Consider the following 19,406-nt stretch of genomic DNA (forward strand, 5'->3'; position numbering starts at 1 on the left):
GAAGGAAATTCCCGCGTGCCACCTAACCAGGGACCCACGGTTCTTCTCCAGCCCTCCATCAAACCTTTCCTTGTCTGCTAGCTAGGAAGGAAATTCCCGCGTGCCACCTAACCAGGGACGTGGTTGAAAACGTAAGTTAGAGAGAATGAAGCAGAAAGGACGGAATGACAGTCCCTTACCCATTGCTTCCCACCGAATGCGTCTTGGACATATCAGCGAACTCCTCTTTTCTCTTGCTGCCGCTGGAGTACTGCTCGCTGTAGAGCTTGAGGGACATTTGCTCGACAGCATCTCTCTGTGCTTCCAGGTAGCAGAGCTGCACCTCAGCCTGCAGAGAAATGCAGAGGAGAACAGCTCTCTTAGTCCAGCAGGAATGCATTTCCGTGAGGGCCAGCAGCTTGAAGGAAGGGAACTGTTCACATCATTATACGGCCTGTGTAGGGTTGGGTTTAATGGGATCAGCCGGGCATATTACAGAATTACATTATAGATCTGAATCTTATAAGTTCTTTCTTAAAATATGACCTGAATAAATGAACTCTCAGAAGACCCAGTAAATATTACAAAGTATCCCTGAGATCATAACACTGCATGATAAGACTTTACATAAAAATGCTGTGAAATTCCTTAATAATACTCTTCCTCACATTGTCACATATATCCTTTTTTAAAAGAAGTCTCCATTCAATTCATACACTGGGGTATTACACACACACACACACACACACACACACACACACTCACACACACACTTCTTTTTTGAATTTTTATTTTCTTCACTGGGGAGCAGTAAAATACCTTTTTTTAAATTCTAGTACATGTTTAATAACAGCCATATACTTCATTTATTGCATTTTTTTACTCTCTGAACTATTGTCTTAATAATTATAAATCATGGATATGGGGCAGTGGTTCTCAACCCTCTTAATGCTGTGACCCTTTAATATAGTTCTTTGTGTTGTGATGATCCCAACCATAAAATTATTTTCATTGCTACTTCATAACTGTAAATTTGCTACTGTTATGAACTGTAATTTAAATATCTGTGTTTTACAATGGTCTTAGGCAATTCCTATGAAAGGGTCACTTGGCCCTCAAGGGGGTCACAACCCCCAGGTTGAGAACCACCAGTGTAGTGACTTTTTTACACATAGGCATGGATCATTGAATCATAAACACTTGTGGGCTTGCTGCAAAGAAAAAGTAATAATATCACCATGTTGATATTTTTCTTTTCTTTTTTCTTTTTAATTTTTGGATTTTTTTTAATCAACCAGAGGCCAAAGAATGCTCAAATACTGTTGCATGAAAATGCATTGGATAGATGTTTTATTTATTGCCACTGTCACAATCCCTGTGGCTTTGGGTTCTCTAAAACACCTGCTGAGAGTGAGAATGAAGTCCCCTCAGGGTCGCGCTTCCCAGCGTTGGAGGAGAGAAGGCAACAGAGAGCTCTCATGCACGGTGGACCGCTGGACCTTTCTTTTTCTCTTAGTATATTTCACAAAATCAAACACCTCCACTAGCATTTCTGGCCAATCTTAGAACTGCTACTTCATGATTTCATTATGTGTCTTCTAAGAAACCGTGATGTCCAGCAGACACACCCTTCTTCTCTTAGCATTCAGAGCCAATGGAAGGAAGCCTTTGGCCTGGACTCTTCTTAAAAGACTCCGCTATGGAGGAGAGAGAAGAGCACAGAGTGGCGATCACTTGAAGGGCCCGAACCATTAGACATCGTACATTTTCATTTTTCATAAGCAGTCAGTTATGAATGTCCTAAATTTCCACAGAAAATTTAAAGAGATAACATTTAGATTACTATAGTTACGTATTAGTTTCAGAAAATTCAAAACCAGTATCTATTCATCCATCTAGATTTTCTTGCTTAAACCAACTGGCTTGAATAAGAAGAGACTCAATTAGATTAAGAATCACACACATATACGATCCTGTATGTATATGTACATACATATACATATAGTTTGAGGCCAGCCTGGCCTACAGGACAGGCTCCAAAGGTAAGGAGAAACCGTCTCAAAAAATAAAAACAAATGAAAACAAACACACCTTAAGAGAGCCGACGATTGTTAAAAGTACTCATCACATCTCCAGTCTTACATACAAAATTTTAAACTACAATATTGCCTCCGGTCTACAAAGAGATGTACAAGCAGACGAAAATTGTTCTCAAGGGTTCGATGGGAGATGGGAAACTGAAAGAGCCACAGGGCTTCTCAATAAAGAGCCCTGCCTGAACTTAATTGACGAAAGAAAATACGGTTAATTTTGGGCTACATACATGGCCTCAAACACCCGGCAGCAAAGTATAACCAGGTGAGGATGACTAGAACAGACATTTGTGAAAGACAAACCGTGACTCTGGTCTCAGAGGCCTCACACTACACTCTAAGAATGGGCCACTGTCACACCAGGAAGGACGAATCACAGCCACTCCGACAATACAAAGATACTTCAAGCTTGTGCAGGGCGATCCCCTCGCTTGTGTTTAGCTTTGCTTCACTGTCTTCCTTCAGACACTGTGGGCACAACACACGCTCACTCGATGACTGTGACTTGGAACTGATGTCCTTTAAATATATTCCCTTCTTCAAATCATTCTTTTGTTTTGCCTTAGAAACCCTTTGGTGCTGTTTGACTATTGTAAAGAACAGTAAAACTGTGACTCTGTTAAAGAAACCCACACCTCACACGCAGACTTTTGGGAGGGTCCTACTTCTGAATGCCCTTGTCTCCTAACCCTTATGCTTAAACCTATATTAAAATATCTTTATTAACCCCCCCAATAAAATAAAGTTTCAAAACTGATATCATACTAGACTTGGTAGGTTACCACCAAATCCAGCCTCCCGCTGGATACATATATATATTGAATATATTTAAGGAGAGGGTCAAAGGGATGGCTTGATGGGCACTTACCCAAGCCTGAAGCCTGGGACCCACATGATGGAAGAGAGAATGAACTCCTAAAAAATGTTCTCTGCCCACTGCACACATACATACAGGAACACAGAGCAAATAAGGTGTGGAAATATTAAGAATGTTCAACTATTTAAATATTATTTTCAGTAAATATTATTGTGTATAGTGATCTTTTTATATTAAGTATATAGCAATATGATTATAGTGACATCCAGAAAAGCTAACATTAGGGATAGTTAGTGATAGTTCTCATATCTTTATTTAAGAGACTCAGCAATAATAATTTAGAGTTTTAAGTGATCATTGCTATTTTTTATTGATTTGTTTGCAAATCAATAAAACATTCACTATCATATGTAGGAAATTTAACTTTAAAGCTGTACTTTTAATGAGATTGTTAAATGGTAACATTCAAACAAAGTGGGGACATTCACATCAGCACTATTTTCATTTCTCTTGCATTTATGTATAAAAAGAAATGTCTTCCCCTCTGTTTTAATGACATATGGGGTGTTTATTAATGCAATGAAAACCACCTCCTTCTAACAGACAAAAATGAACCGTGATACCCAGTTGCATTTATAGAGCCTTCACCTGCCATTCTGCCTTTCCTTTTTGGAATGCAAGAGGTTAAACTCATTAAAAATTCAGCATTTTGTATCATGAGCTACGGTGGGGGGAAGTGTGATTACAAGGTGTGGACTGGAGGGAGGATTAGAATTTTCGATGTTTCTCCATTACTGTTCCCTTCGAAATCTCTGCCTAGTGACAGATGCGGCAAGTCTGTGTTTACATTCTGCAGCCGTCGCCGCCTAATTCCTACCCTCCGCACTAACCTGCAGAAAACTCGTGTTTATTCCCCACCAGAAACGCAAAATTTTGAATGTACATTGTGAAGATACAGCCAGAGCTCTCTCAGCCTGCAGGTCAGTACAGGGATGCCTAGAAAGGCTACCACGCTACTCAGTTACTGCAAAGTCTCTGGCTATCACAAGAACTCCGGTTCCTTTTAATTTCTTATTTATTTATTTGTTTGTTTGTTTGTTTATGATTTCTGCCTCCTCCCCTCCACCGCCTCCCATTTCCCTCCTCCTCCCCCAATCAAGCCCCCCCCCCATCAACCCGAAGAGCAGTCCGGGTCTTCAAATGGAAACGGGTGGGGGGTAGGGGGAGTGCAGCAGGAACAACAAGAATTACTTTACATACTAATAATAACAATTTAGTTATCAAAACAGAGCCAAACAAGTGTGCCTTTCTACTTTCTTCTGAAAATTCAGCCTCCCAGGGCTCTAATAAGCAGGGTCTATAGTTCAGGAATGCTAGGTAGCCCTCAGTTCAGAGCCTATATCCTCATTTCAAAGAGAATCATCCATGCCAACATCCACCCTGTCAAGAAGCTCAACTTTGAGCTGCTAATGTAGAATAAAAATCAATATAAATTTTGATCATTTGATGAATATTTACTGCTTTCTTTAGTGTTTGGGGATTTTGAATTGAAAAGTGCTGAATCAAGTCATTTTATTTTTTTGTGTTTGTGCCAACACCAATTTACTACCCTCCAGAAAGTTCCTGAACAAGATGTCTCAGGTGGCAGGCATGTTGGTTTTTCCTGTCAATCATAACAGTGTGTCACTAGGGGACCATAAACATTTCCCTTTCGTACTCTTAGTGTTCCAAAAAGGAATCTTTTGATTATTTCCCCAGAAAAGGTAAGCCATCTCCTTATGCACTTTCCTCTTATTGTAAGCCTGGGCATCTGTTGTTTTCACAGTCAGCTAAGTCAAAATTGATACAATCTAGTAAAAGTGAAACAATTAATTGGCTTCAAGGGTCATATACAATAAGCAGAATTCACAAATGGGTTGTTTCTCTGTAAAACTCAGCATCCTCCCAGGATAAAGACCTTTTGTGGACACCCCCGCCAGTCCCCGTATGCATTTTTTCTAAAGAGTAACAAATATCATTTGATTGCTGTAATCAGTAGAAAGACTTCTCAGCACAAGACTTTTCATTTTTATTGTAAGTAAAAACATACATTAAGAGGGCTAGCAATTAAAATGTCCCTCCAGTATTAGTTACATGAGAAGAACAGCATGCCACCCTTTTATTATGATATATTGCTAGATATGTGCATACACACATGTGTGTGCAATTGATATTACATATATTCCTCACATGAATATCTACATGTGCATATATTCATATATATATATGTGTGTGTGTGTAACACTATATACACATATATGTAACAAAAGCTTACTGTTCTATAGAATGTTTCTGTAGTGACTTTAAGATTGTGGACAATGGCCTTTTTCAACTTGAAAGACACTAACTTAATTGCCAGAACCCAAAAGGTAAGCAATTCTCATTGATGAAAATACCTTGCATGTAATAAAACAGCAGAAGACACAATAAAGAGACATTTTTGTTGGTTCCTATAAGTTAAATAAAAATAGCAGCAGCTGTGTTTCCCATGGATGATATAGCTTTAGACAATTGCTAGACATTATGTGGACAGATGTTTTAAATAAAATAAGGTATTCAGATTGCTAGATACCTTGCTAGATATGAAGGCAATTATAGGATATCTTTGTTAAATTACATTTTTTCATTTTTGTGAGGAGAAAAAAGAATTGTCCTGGAAACAGTACCAACAGGAAATGATCTTATATCTAAAACAGCTGGATACCGTAACTAATATAAATTTACGAGAATAAAAATGCTGTGTGCCTCTGGAGACATGCAGGAACATGCCGTAAAAATAAATGAGAATATCAAAGTATTTAAAAAGGAGAAAATACATTTTATCTAGAAATTATATTGAGATATAGTCCACTGATTAATGAGAAATATATGGAGATGGAGAAAAAGGAACTTACAAAAAGTTACTTTTAAACTGCTAATATTTTATTTAAAGCTATATTTGTAGGAAATGCCAGTATTTTTTAGAAAATACCATTGCTTTTTATTCTATTGACTTTTAATCATAATAACCCAAAGACATATACTGAGTCTAATTGGGAGGTTCTAAAGGAAACAAAGAATGTTTGCTGAATGACCTGAACCTTCAATGTTAGATAAAATTATTGTAGCAAGTCACAAGCCATATGTATAGGAGCTCCCCCCGCCATGTGTACTCCCTTATCCCAGTTCCTGCTAGCTAGTTCAATGGGGAAAAAACATCTTTTATGCCGACTCACACGACAAAGGCGCAGGCGTTAACTGTCAACATGGAGTGTCTCCAGTTTCGTTCATTTTAATTCTCTTCAGTTAAAGACAAAACGCACAAGCCCACAAGAACAGTTTAAGAAAAAAGTATGGGTAGAAATCTACCTGCAGAGTCGCCGAGACAGCTTAGCAGGTGAAAGCGCTTGTTACTAACGCTGACAAGTTGAGCTCAGCCCCCAAAGCTTCACGATGGGAGAAGAGAACGGATTGCTTTATGCATGTCCCTACCCACAAACACATATATGGAATAAATATTCAAACAATATGTTTTAAAGAGATCTCTGTGCACAAGAGATGTGAGGAAGCTTAGGAAAGCACACCCACATCTTGGGTATTCGCGCTTCTCACTGAAGTTTAAAACTTATCTGGGATCAGCGCCTTGGAGGTGAGAGTCTCAGACAGGAAGAGACCATGGAAAGTCAGGATTCCCCATGGGCCCCAGAGTCAGAAGAGTTCACACTGATTCAGAAGCAGGCTCCTGTATGTCTGTGGGGGAGGAGAACCCAAGAGGAGGAAAGGGGAAGCAGGACATACACGTGAAATAGAAGATCCAGGGGACAATACGCAATGTCTTGAGAGAAAAGAGCAGTCACCAGAACAGGGCCCGCAAAACCAAGATTTAAAGTGAACCCTAAACGTCGGGGCAATAATTCTCTCCTTTCTACAGGTTCTCCAAATACTAAAAAGAACAGTTACTATTTTTCTGGGAAATCTGTGTCCATCCACCTCCCCCCCCCCACAACACACATACTTCTGCAATAGTAATTTGTGTGTGTGTGTGTGTGTGTGTGTGTGTGTGTGTGTGTGTAGACACAGGTTGACCACTGACCATCAAGACTGCTCACAGCGTGTAGAACTTGCCATGCTGCTTAGATCGTCCTGAAAATTCTTACTAGGTCCCTGAGCTATCATAGTCATTAAAGACGAACAAAAGGAAACACACATGTCTTTTTTCCCTCGTCCTTGATGACTCTATTCCTATCTATCAGACATACTGGTATTCTAAGTAAGGATCAGGGTAAGAAAAATTATATCCTCCATTTCCTGTTGCTGTTGATTTTAAGGGCAGAGTGAACAGATGAGCTAACGACATGAATAGGGTGCTACGCTCTAAATCTATTTTAGTCAGGACAAACGTTTCTCTGAAACAGTGGTTTACATCTGACTTCTTATATTGGCAACCCGTGTGCTATAGCCATGCCTCTCCAGAGTCTTCAAGGACCTGCAGTATTCGGTCTTCATTGTCTGTCACTCCAGTCTGCTGAGCTGCTTGTCTTCCTGATGGCTGGACACATCTTTCAGCATCACTGCTGGTATGGACCTACTTCCTTTCCACTGTGGCCATGTACTTCTCTCTGCCTGGAATTTTCCTCTTCTCCTTTCCATGGACTAGCACATTTTTATCTTCAAAATCTGTTCTAATGGCTTTTCTTTCCCCAATTATTCTCCCTCTCTTTCTCCTCCCCACTCCTCCATCTTTGAGCTTCCTGATATTTATGACTATATTTGATTCATTTTTGTTTTATCTTGCTAGTTTGCATTTTCTAGAATATGAGTTTTTAATTCAGATTTCACTAGAAAGTAAATTCCACAATGGCAGGGACCATGTCTTTTTTTGTTTGTTTGTTTGTTTGTTTTAGAGAATTTTGTACATGAGTCTACATCTTTCTTATTCACGATTGCCTCTCGAGTGCCCAGAAAACTGTGTGCTGAATGAGTGGGGGAGTTGTGTGGGAACCCCTGAGATACCTTGCTGATAGTCTTGCTAGAAGAAACTGTGTCCTTGCAGGAGTAGCGTCATGGTTGGTTCTAATCAGAATCTGAGGCTGCTAATCTGACTGTAAGATAGGATTCTGACCAAAATCACCTGAAATTCTTTCTTTTCGTTTTCCAAGACAGGGTTTCTCTGTGTGTCTCTGGCTGTCCTGGAAGTCACTCTATAGATCAGGCTAACCTCAAACTGACAGAGATCTACCTGCCTCTGACTCCCTGAGTGCTGGGATGAAAGGCATGCACCACCACCACCTGGCTTCACCTGAAATTCTTTTCAGTTTAAAAAATGGATTGGGCTTCCCTGAAATTTGTGAACATGAAAGCCCTTGGACATTACTAATCCCCTCTGTCACAGATTTAAATTTACAGTGACATCTAGTTTTAGCAGGTCTCTCTGAAATAAGATAAAGAATTCAATAAACTCTGACATGAAGAAACTTTATCTTGTTTCAGACAATGGTTGAAAATGGAATTCTTAAAGATATAGTAGAAAATAACACTTGATCATACAAACAGGACAGGAAAAAAAATCCAGTCCCAAAGGAGCCAAGGAAAGAGAAAATGCTTAATAACTGGTCAATCTCCTAAATGGATCACTTTCAGACTCCTAAACGTCCCCAGCTCAGCTGCCAGTTTTCAAAGGGGAGGGGATGGAACAATTTACCTGTTGAAAGGCCAGCAATTATTTTTCAAGTTTTATGATATACATCATAACCCTACACAGAATCTGTTCTGTGTGCAACTTTCAGAATCTAAGCATCAATTATTCTTGTAAGTATCAGTGAGGTTGCATTTCTTCACAAAGAATGTCTTCAAAATTATTTTAATATTTCCATTTCAGATTTAATAGTTTATGTTCTCTGCTACATCTAAGACGGAACAGTCATCTTTTAGATGCTAATAGCTTGCTTCATCATATGTATGTATGTATGTATATGTACATATATCTTAATTACTCTTCTATTGCTGTGAAAAATCACCAAGACCAAGGTATCTCATAGAAGAACCAGTTTCCTGGGGACTTGCTTACAGTTTCAGAGATTAGAACCCATGGCCATCATGGTGAGAAGCACAGCAGCAGCAGGCAGGCAGGTGTGGTGCTGACACTGAGAGCTAACATTCTGATCTTTAGGTTAGGCACGAGACAGAGAGAGATAACCAGGATGTCATTGACTTTTGAAAGCTCAAAGTCTGCCCCCAGTGACATGCCTTCAACAAGACCACACCTCTAAATCCTTCCCAAACAGTTCCACCAATTGCCACTAAGCATTCAACTCCATGTCCTATGGCCCATTATCATTCAAACCACCACAATTAAGATATGAAACTAGGTGACAGACATTCCAGTAAGTGTATCAACGACATAGCAAGTGACCTCACAAAAAGAACACAAGGCCTGTATGACTTTCCAGTCTTTTTGTCTTTGGCATCATTTTCATAGTGTGGGTCCTTTTGCATTTCTGCTATGCCTTACATAGCTAAAACTCACCATACAAATCGTACTCCAAGGCATAAGCAGAAATATATTGAGATTTGAAAAATGACCCAGGAAGAAAAGAGCTTCGTGCGTGGGAAATAGTTATTTTGGATGCCCTGGAATCTCTCATGCCTGAAAACAGTGAAGTGACCCTGATTATGAAGTGGCACTGGAAGTTTTCTTGTGATCTGCAGGTGTGTGACACACAGATCACAGGACCACCTAGTGCATGCATCATCACACAGGCTTCTGTTAGGTTACTCAGCATCAAGCCACCATCTACATGAGTAAAAGTCCACAAGAGAAAAAGGCCTTTGAAAGAGTCTTTCCATAATCATGTGATCAGGCAATCATGACTGCTTGATTCAAAAAGCCAAGAAACAAAGCGCAAGAGCCTCCGTGGTTATCATTTGCTTCAGAATAAAGCTAAATGTCTCTCCATCGTATTTATGTTTCTTTTAGGGCTGGGTCCTGGTTCCCTTTCCCACATATCCTCTGTGAACTCTTTTTTCTGACAGAAGGCCAAACCCACCTATACTCACATCAGACTAGCCTGTGCCCTCCCACAAAGAAGGCTTCTCCATCTCTCTGCTCAGCAATTCTCCATTTCTGCAGCTTCTCTTTCCTCCTGTTTTCTAGGCTAACTAACCTCCTCCTCACCTGAATTTCCTGGTTGTATAATCTGTCCATCTCTTATAGAAACTTCCCTTTCTAGGGTGTAGGTGTTCATGGTTCCTCTATATGATTATGTTGTAAGTGTCCCCGGGAGTGAGACATGAACCAGATTTATTTTGGTATCATCCACAGGATTCTGGTCCAAACAGATGCTCAGTATATACTGATTGACTGATTGAATGGGTGAGTGAGGTCAAGGGAGGGGTGGGAATGGCTTAATTCCATCCGAGAAGAGTTAAAGATATCTGCTTAGTAATTAATTCAGGAATTTGGAGCAGGAAAAATATAACATGAGCCTGCAATATCATCTTGTAAAGAGAACAAAGAGGCAGCCATTGACTGTAGGCAAAAAAGACACAGCTGTATCCTGAAGGAGGCCTTCAGGCAAATGTAGGAAATCCACATTCCAAATAGAATACTTCGAGTCATAGCTACATAGTGAACAAATATAAGTAAATTTGTGCATCACTGTATTCAAACCAGAAAAAGAGACAGCCATCATGGGAGGTGCGTTGTTCTAATACATTGTTCCACTGGGAAGCAAAAGGATATTAGAAGAGAAACTGTAATTATCAGAGTGGGCACAAGAAAACTTTATGGTTTTTTTTAGCAGCTAGAAATGTATAATAAATATTACAACTAGAAGTCCACCATTTTGTAACTTCCAAAGAAATAATTGATTGTAGCATGCATCACCAACGGATCCGTTAATGGGGAACCAAATCCTCACAATGCACAGGGTCCGCTGACTACCTGCTAACTCTAAGGGGAATCTCAACTGCATGAAGGTCTCTGGACACCTCCTCCACACTGGCACCACAAACAGTAGAAATCCTGACAGGAGGTGCCGCCCCCAGAACCACGCATGTCGCGAAGCCTCAATCCAAGAACTCTTCTTGACTAAAATTTCAGTTTATAACAAACAATGACTGGGGAAGAACTAGAAGTGAAAGAAAAAGAAATTAGCATGAATCTAGAACACAATAAGTCACCTGACTCATTCAGAGTGGCAAAGGATGGTGGGACGTTAGCATGAACGGCATTTTGAGACAGAAACAAAAATGACCAGGGTCGCAGTCAAGGCAGCTGTGAGAAGAGAGTTTCTGTCACTCTGGCATTAAATACATTTTTACTTTATTTTATTTGATCTAAGCTGTATTCTTGTAGCTTTAGAACCAGACCTAAGAGAATGATGCTCTCAAAAACTAATAAACCGCTTGATATTAGGCATAACTCCACACTTGGGATGAAGATGCAGCTCTCTACCATTCCTTACAACATTTGGGAAGAAGCATAAGTTTTATATCTTATATAATTGGATATTTATGTTTTATAGTTCTACCTCAAATAATCTATTATCCTACGAAATAATTATTGATTTTACCCTATTATTTGACATGGTATGCAAATTATAAATGAATTGGATGTCTAATCATGACCACACTGTCTATCACCTAAATGGGTGTATTCATTGGGCATCTGGATTAATGCTTAAATGATGGATAGCAGCATTTTGGTTAATCTAAGATCACTGGCTAATAGAATTATATACTTCTGATAATAGATTACATATACTTTTGTGATTTGGGTCCCATGTATAACATGTTCCTTAATATTCACAACTTATCCTGGGCACCAATATACCAGATATTATCCTTACCAGTGGAAAGAGATGAGGAACTTGTCACATAGATATTGGAAAGAATTTCTCCAGAACTTCTGGCTCCAAGTCATGGGCTTCAGTTTTTGAACTCTACTTCGTTGCAGGTATCATCTCTAAGCAATAGTCCTGAAACCACGGTTTCCACTCCATAGGGAGTCCCTGACTGGCACGTCCAGCAGTTCAAACAGCTGGCAGCTGGGATACCATTATCAAGTCTGCTATGGAAGCTACACACTTTGACCACTTTCTGACAGCCCCAATGTCCCATATCCTACAAATGTTTGATTCTGTCTCAGGGAGAAGTTCAGTCATATGGCATTCCGTGGAGACCTGCTCAGGTTAACTTCTCCTTCATGCCACGCCTACAATCGCACAATCCTCTGCAGGTGGGATGGGCAGGTGGTGTCTGTCAGTCTGCGAGGGAATCTCTTTGCTTGTACAACAGGCGTCGGTGCACCCGGCCGCCCCCTTTGGCCCATCAGTCTCTTAGGGAATTTTCTCCTTACTGCTTCTTTGTTCTGTTAGAAATCATTAGTTCCCAAAAGGAAACATTGCTGTGTTTGGATTGAACCTGACAGGTAGAGAAGTTATAAAAAGATAGGTGATCCTCGTGACAAAGAAGGGCAACGCTGACACAGGGACAGACAAGGACAAACAGTAACGGAGGAAAATGGAAAGAGAAATCCAAAGCCACAGCTGGAGAGACAGCTCTGTGTGCAGAGCGCTGGCCGCACAAGCCTGCGTACCTGAGTTTGGATCCCCGGTGTCCACATAAGAAGCCACTGCAGAAAGATAGGTGGACCCCTGGACCTCACTGGCCAGCCAGTCCAGTCAATCAGTGAGCTCCAAGATCAATGGGGACCTTGTTTCAAAAATAAAGTCTGAAGCAATGCAAGAAGATCCCAGGTCAAGACAGATTCACAGGTGCCCCTGAAAGCTGTGTTCTCACTTAGAACCTGGGGAGAGAGCAAATTATCGTTCTCTAGGCTATTCCCAGGGTTCTAATGTCATTTCTTTTCAGAATTTCCAAAGCTCTAAACTAGACTTTATTGTTCTAGCCAGCTCTCTGCCCCCATATGAACCATACATAGAAGTTTCTTTCCAGGATCCCCAGTAATTGCCTTTCGATTTGGCACAGCCAAGAGTATCCATTAGGTTGTCTCTTCCCACCAGATGTTTTCCAGCTGTTCTCAATGTCTTTCTGCTAATGCTTTGCCATCTGCCACCTTAATGGTGATACAACAGGGATCGGATGCTTTGGTGACTTTGCTCTTCTAGTTGTGAAGGCCTGGCCCATTGCCTCAGCCGAGGAAAGTCTGCTGTGCGTATCCATAGCATTAGCGAGCTAGTTACTACATTGATTCCCTCTTCCAACTGACCGGCTGGCTCACTAGGCAGCTGTGTTGTGAAGGTCGAGCGCTCTCGCTGCCTCTTCTCTCCCTGCACTGGTCTTCACTAGTGAACTCATAACATCCTTTCTGACAGTCACGTGTTCTGCCTTCAGGATGACAGCCAGCATCTTTTAGACTTCATAATACTCTTTGCTGTTACCTCAAATCTTTTTTTTTAGTCCTCATGCTAATAGCACATCAGAGGCAGCTTATGTGCCTTTTGTGTCACCTTGGTAGTCATACCTTGCACATGGCAATCTCATGCTTGTTTGATATTCTCTACGGCTGAATGGAGACAAATCTTGGCCCTCTGAGATCGACAGTCCGTTATCAGAGTCAAAGTCTGCTAAAGCACAATAAGAGTTAATGATGCCGACTTCCAGGGACCATAAATCAGTTTGTAATCTATTTGTATATACCTATTGAGACGATTACTTCTCTTTCAATTATTCACAGTAATGGAAACTATTTTTCTGAAACCGTGATTATACTAGATGTCAAAAAGGTTATCACTGTTAGCTCATAATCCCTTCCAAAGACCCAGTGGGAATGGTTGTTATTGGGACTTTAGCAAATACAGCAGTAGGTTCGGGAGAGCTGGCGATATGCATACTAATCACGACGTACCTGTCTTCAGCTATCTGTTTATATTTTAATTAATTATTTTAAGTTTTGGTCCCCTTAATATGGTAATCTCACGTATTATCTTCTAAAACAACACAAGCGTTCTACTGTGCTTGAGGTCATGAGCCGGGTTTGCTTATAGAACATCCAGGTTGTTAAGTTTGGAACTAGAAGATAATGTTAACACAATCATCACCAGAATAAACACATGCTCACTGGTGTTATAACGATGGCTTATCTTAAATAAGCACCCTCATCTCTATTCCAGACCATATTTAACTTAGGAACAGAAATATCAGCCTTCTATCGGACACTGTACTGAGAAGACCAAATGGCAACTTGGTGCCTTACAGAAGGCAGCCACATAAACAGGAAAGAAGCCACGGCTGTGCTCACAGCAACAACGAAATAGTCAGGCTTCCACTATAGCCAAGAAATATATTTAGCTATTTACAAACACACAACAATGTTGTAAGCCCCTAAAACATGCTTATATAGGGTTAAGTACATAGTGGTTATATATGGCTAAATAAAAGGAATCATGACACTCATTAGCAAGGGACACGGACTAAACCACGGTCATCCAGAGCAGAATGCTGTAAGGGAAGGGGGTGCATTTATGGGCCAACACTGGTGAGATATTTCAAGAGCTGATGTTTGCACTGCAATTTAGTTTTAGTTTAGACAATGTGCTTCTATGAATCCCTGACTGGATTTAAATACATCATTCTCCTGCCTCAGCCTCCTGCAGATGGGATTATGGGGAATAATATATGTCTGGCTGCTTTCACTGACTTTCATTAAACGAATAGAACCTTGGCCGGTAAAAAAAAAAAAAGAAGAGTTAAAACTAATGAAAGAAGTCTTTGTAAGTGAACTTAACAGACTCCACTGTACTTCATATAATCACTGCTGTTTTGCACCCCTAAGAGTGTTTTTGAAGTTTTCAGTGCAGTTAATTGAAACCCTACTAGATGCAAATCAAAAGTTTCAGCCTTAATTGAGATATTTTGAAAATTGAACCCATTGCTTCAGGCAGGTGCTACATGAGATTCCATTAATATAGGTAATTAACATTAGCCTCTGCTTTAATTAACATGCACACTTTAATTAGCAAAGCATTAACCAACATTAAAAAATCTGATCTTCATGCATCACAAAAAACTGCAAAGTTATGACTAGTATGTTATTTTTCTCCAAGGTTGTAAATCACAAAATAGCAATTCCTTTTAGAGAACACACCAAATTTAAAATATTAAACAGGATGAGACACGGGAGTAAAAGCTACCACTACGAAAAGGGATGCTCTTTAGAAAAGATCGAGCCAATGATGTCCATATTTTAAACATGAATCATGTCATGGTCTTTCAGCAATCTGTTAGAATGCAAAGGACACGGACACGAAAGGTTCCCGCAGACTGTCACCTTCTTCGTACGTGATGGACAAATGGCTAGGCTGCCTGACATAGCAGGACCATCCGCTTCAGCTTTCCTGATCCTTCTCCGAGACAAAGCAGAGCAGCAGCCGGGAGTGATCTTTAACAAGGAAAAGCTTCAAACGAGCAGAGATTTGATTTTTCAAACCATCAATGCTGTCTGTTTGAAAACGGCCATTTACTGTCCCCATACTTATCATATATCATACCAGACACCAAGGAATCACTAAGCACATAACTTTTAATAATACAAGATTAACTTGTGTGTTTTTTCCTTACAATGGTCACTGGGATGTGCTGAATTTTAAGTTGTGTTTATTGACCATCAGTGTCCCTTAATCATTGCCTTAGAGAATACCATTTTATCATTGTATAAAATATTATCAAAATCACACCCGTAAGGCACACCATTGTATCTTTTTCTCTCAAGCTATGCTAAAGTTATAGCAAAAAGAATAGCGACCCTGTAAAGCACACATTTGCAGGAAAATCGATCCTAACCAGCTTAATCTCTGGGAAAACAGTTCAGGATGTTGGGAGTACAGCTCAGCAGACATGTACTTGCCTAACACGTGGGAGGTCTTCAGGGAGAGAGAGAATATTACACAAAATTAAGATAGCTAAGTCTCTGAACATCTTTTCTGTCTATAAGGCAGTATTTGAGGCACAAGGAAATCTGAGTGGTTACACAGTGAAAGTAAAGGAGTCCTAAGTGTTGGGAGCAGACGCTCCAGTCTAAACAGAAGGCATCGGAAAGGAAGGCTTACATTGATGGGATTGTATCTCAGCAATGGGAGAGAAAGGGCTGGGAAGGGCACGCAGATGCACGGGTTCCTTTGCTCTTTTAAGTGATTGCTAACATACAATTGCTTGTTTCCAGGACTCCCAGGATGGTTGGCTGCTCCCCTCTTCCTAACACTGGCCACTTTGCTACAGTCACTACAGGTTCAACCTTTATCCTTCATAAAATCTATTACTTTTCATACAATTCCTTCTCCCGTCAATTTGTCTATGTCCCCTTGCTTCCAGATATGGAAATTTCTTACCATGATGCCTTGGCAAGCAACTCTTCTATATGAAATACCTTCCCTCATACTTGGATGAATCTGAAGGTCTGCAGTTCCCACTCTTATGCTTATATTTCTGAGTGTATCACTGACTACCTTCCATTGGTAGAGATACACCCTCTCCGATGTGTAAATTGTAGCTTCCTAAATAATCTTTAGTTCTTTAAGGCCATGGCATCTCCCCAAGCGTTAGGGTTCCCACTTCATATGCTATAGTTACTTGAAACCTTGCTGTTGGCATTTTAAAATATCTAACTGACACTTGTAGATCACAGGTCAACCAAGGCAAGATGACAATAACGGTGCTGATGAACATTTTGATGATTGTGACAATACCTCTTCTATAGTCAACTGCTATTAATCTACTGCATTTTCTATCTTTTCCTGGTTGCTAGTGGGTTAGCTTAATAAAAATAACTTTTTCATTAAAATATTTTGACAAGCAAACTTATATGTTAAATTATACTGAAGTCGCAAATCCTATACATATTATTCTGTGTGTAAGAATCCATCTGAGTAGAATATTGTACTCTTTATATCTTGTTTTTCAATAGCTGCTTTGTAAAGATTACGATGACATGTAAGGTATCCTTTATAAAAACTCAGTGCGGTGTATCTTTCTAATCCATAGACTTGTTCATTTTATTTTAACTCGTCACCTTTGTGGTTGAGTTTACTTTCTTGCAGAGGGCCGCATCCTCACCAATTCCATTGCATTCTGAGACAGAACACCCTCTAAGGTCTGAGAAACACACTGTGCAATGGTGTCAGGAAAACAGTCTGAGAATATCAGGGATGCAGGCTTCAGAGTCCAGCTCTGGGGAAGCTGGAGTATGTAATAGCTTCAAAAAGCTCCCCTAGCCAGTTGCAAATGACATACCAATATTAAATTGAGCATGACATTTTTTGAGAGAGGAAATTACACAGCAGATATATAGCTGCTAAAAATTATGGGCATTTTATAGGGCAAAGGCTCATTTTTAATAAAGAACTGAAATAATGACTTTAAGTTTGAGCAATTAGTAAGAGATTAAGTTACAATGGTTTCAGATTAGACTCCCATGGCAGAAGAGCTCAAATGGGTCTCTGGTTTGCCACTGTGAGTCTGCACCAGTTTTAATGGGAAGAGACCTAAAATTTCCAGTCATATGTAAATGTAAAATGACAGAATTCAATTAGCATGTGTTTTTCATTGACTAGATCAGTTCATGGCCACAAATAAAAATGAGGCAGTATTTTGTTTCCTCTATGTTTGCTAAATATAAGCCATTCAAAGCAAAAGAACAGATACAAATCTATCCCTATCGGCTTCATTGTCTTCTTCAAGGTAAAGGTTATTATCCTTATAGATGATAAATGAGGAAATTGGCACCCAGTCCTTACTTATTTATCAATAAAGAGATAGGAAAAAATAACCAACATGGTGTCTAAGTTGTCAATGATAGAATACTTACATTGAGGCCTAACGTGGGCTAGTTAAGAAGACAACTCTTTCATGTTTTAATGAGGGTTATAGAAAGATGAATGAGAATAAATCAATATTTGATTAAAAAGTTTTCTGGATGAGCATTTGGAGAGAGGAATGAGAGAAAATGAGGGAAGAAGAAACGGTGAAAAGTTCAAAGGTCAGGGGTGAATTGCACTTTAGGCGGAGAATTGTACTCTGTGCTGGAAACAGCTTCATTTGGTGGCAAAGGCTGCCAGTGTCTTTAAGGAAGTTAAAATATCTCTGATCTGATACAATAGTGCTGAAAATAACACGAGGACTTCCCTCTTAAGGAATTTTGTGTGCTTTTGTAAAGACCAGAAGACAAAAGAATGCTTCACAAAATTACCCAGTTCCTTGATAGAGTGGGTTTCCACGAGAAGGAAGGAAAGCCAGCAGAGAGACAGGTGGGGAACAGACAAGGCCCGGGCTGGCAGACACAAAGTCTGCTTCCAAATGGTCTGAGCCAGGGAAACACAGAAGCAATGGGTGGCCACTCGTTCCCTTTGTCAAGTGAAGGGGAGAATAGTAAAAATTATTCAGGCCTCCGCTGTTGGGAAGCTAGCACATTCAGGCAGGACACAGATAGGGGAGTGGGACAGGAGAAATATAAGCTTAGGTGTTATATTATTGCATATGTTTACCCAGCATGCAAAGTTAGGTGTCAAGAGCATAAAAAACAACTGTGTAACCTTCTACACAGAGTCCAAACTCTAAACAAACTTCTAAAGGAAGATGTATGTGTACAAAGAGGAGAAGATCTAGGCTCAGGGCCAAAGGGAGACAAAAAAAAGTAATCAATAAAAAAGTCTGCAAAATAAAAGAACTCTAAAAAATTATAACAGTGTGCTATGTCTAACCACCATGGGAGATGTGTCTTCAACAGCCCACAGTGATGGTGTCCCACCCTAATCTGTGTTGAAACTTAATCCCAAGGCAACAGAAGTGTGCCCTTTGGTAGGCTCTCAGTCTTTTGGGCTCAGCACCCTCCTAGGAGGACTCAAGGTTGAAGGAAGTGCACTCTTATCCCCCATCCCTTCCAGCTGTCAGAGAGTGTTCATCTCCAGAAGATACAGCAAAGAGGTGCTATTCTGAAAATAAACCCAGCCCTCATGAGACAGCAGACCTGATGGTGCCCAATCTTAGATGTCTCAACCTCTGTGAGAAGGAAGCGGCTGCTCTCTCTAAATCACTGTCTCAGGTTCTCTGACACGCAGGTACAAATGAACTACAGCAGGTCCATGAGATGTGGAGCAGACTGTCTGCACCAACAGGAAGACCCCTAGACTACCATGATGACAGTGCCAATCCAGAACATTTAGAAGCATGAAAAAAAATTAAGCCCATCGACTGTAGATGCTTGTGATGCCCGCAATACGCATGGAAGTCTTGTTTTAGAAAGAAAGCGGTTAGGGCTGCGGAGAGCTGGGTAAAGTAGACACTGAAGAACACAAGTGCAGGGCACTAGACACCCAAGGTAGGAACAATTAAAACACATGATGCAGGGCACAGAGGGACTGCTGGACAAATTCCTATGGCAGGTCAGTACCGAAAGCAGCCATTACCTCTCTGCGGACCAGGTCCAATTCTAGTTGACTCTGTCGCCCGAGAGAAGTTTGAAATGTAGGTGTGGTAGATAATTT

General features: G+C 40.3%; 1 protein-coding gene across 7 annotated transcripts in view; it reads right to left on the bottom strand.

Annotated features, from left to right (window-relative positions):
- Positions 1-19,406, bottom strand: part of Akap6 (A-kinase anchoring protein 6) — a 385,697-nt gene that overhangs the window by 127,664 nt on the left and 238,627 nt on the right. For all 7 annotated transcript variants that reach the window (XR_012907746.1, XM_075948273.1, XM_075948278.1 and 4 more), the window contains one exon: positions 180-328. Coding sequence is in view for 6 of the 7 variants with exons in the window: in XM_075948273.1 (XP_075804388.1) it covers positions 180-328 (149 nt within the window). In the remaining variant the exon portion in view is untranslated. The remainder of the gene's footprint in view (positions 1-179; positions 329-19,406) is intronic.

Source organism: Microtus pennsylvanicus, chromosome 14, assembly GCF_037038515.1.
Source record: "Microtus pennsylvanicus isolate mMicPen1 chromosome 14, mMicPen1.hap1, whole genome shotgun sequence".
In the NCBI taxonomy this organism is placed as follows: Eukaryota; Metazoa; Chordata; class Mammalia; order Rodentia; family Cricetidae; genus Microtus; species Microtus pennsylvanicus.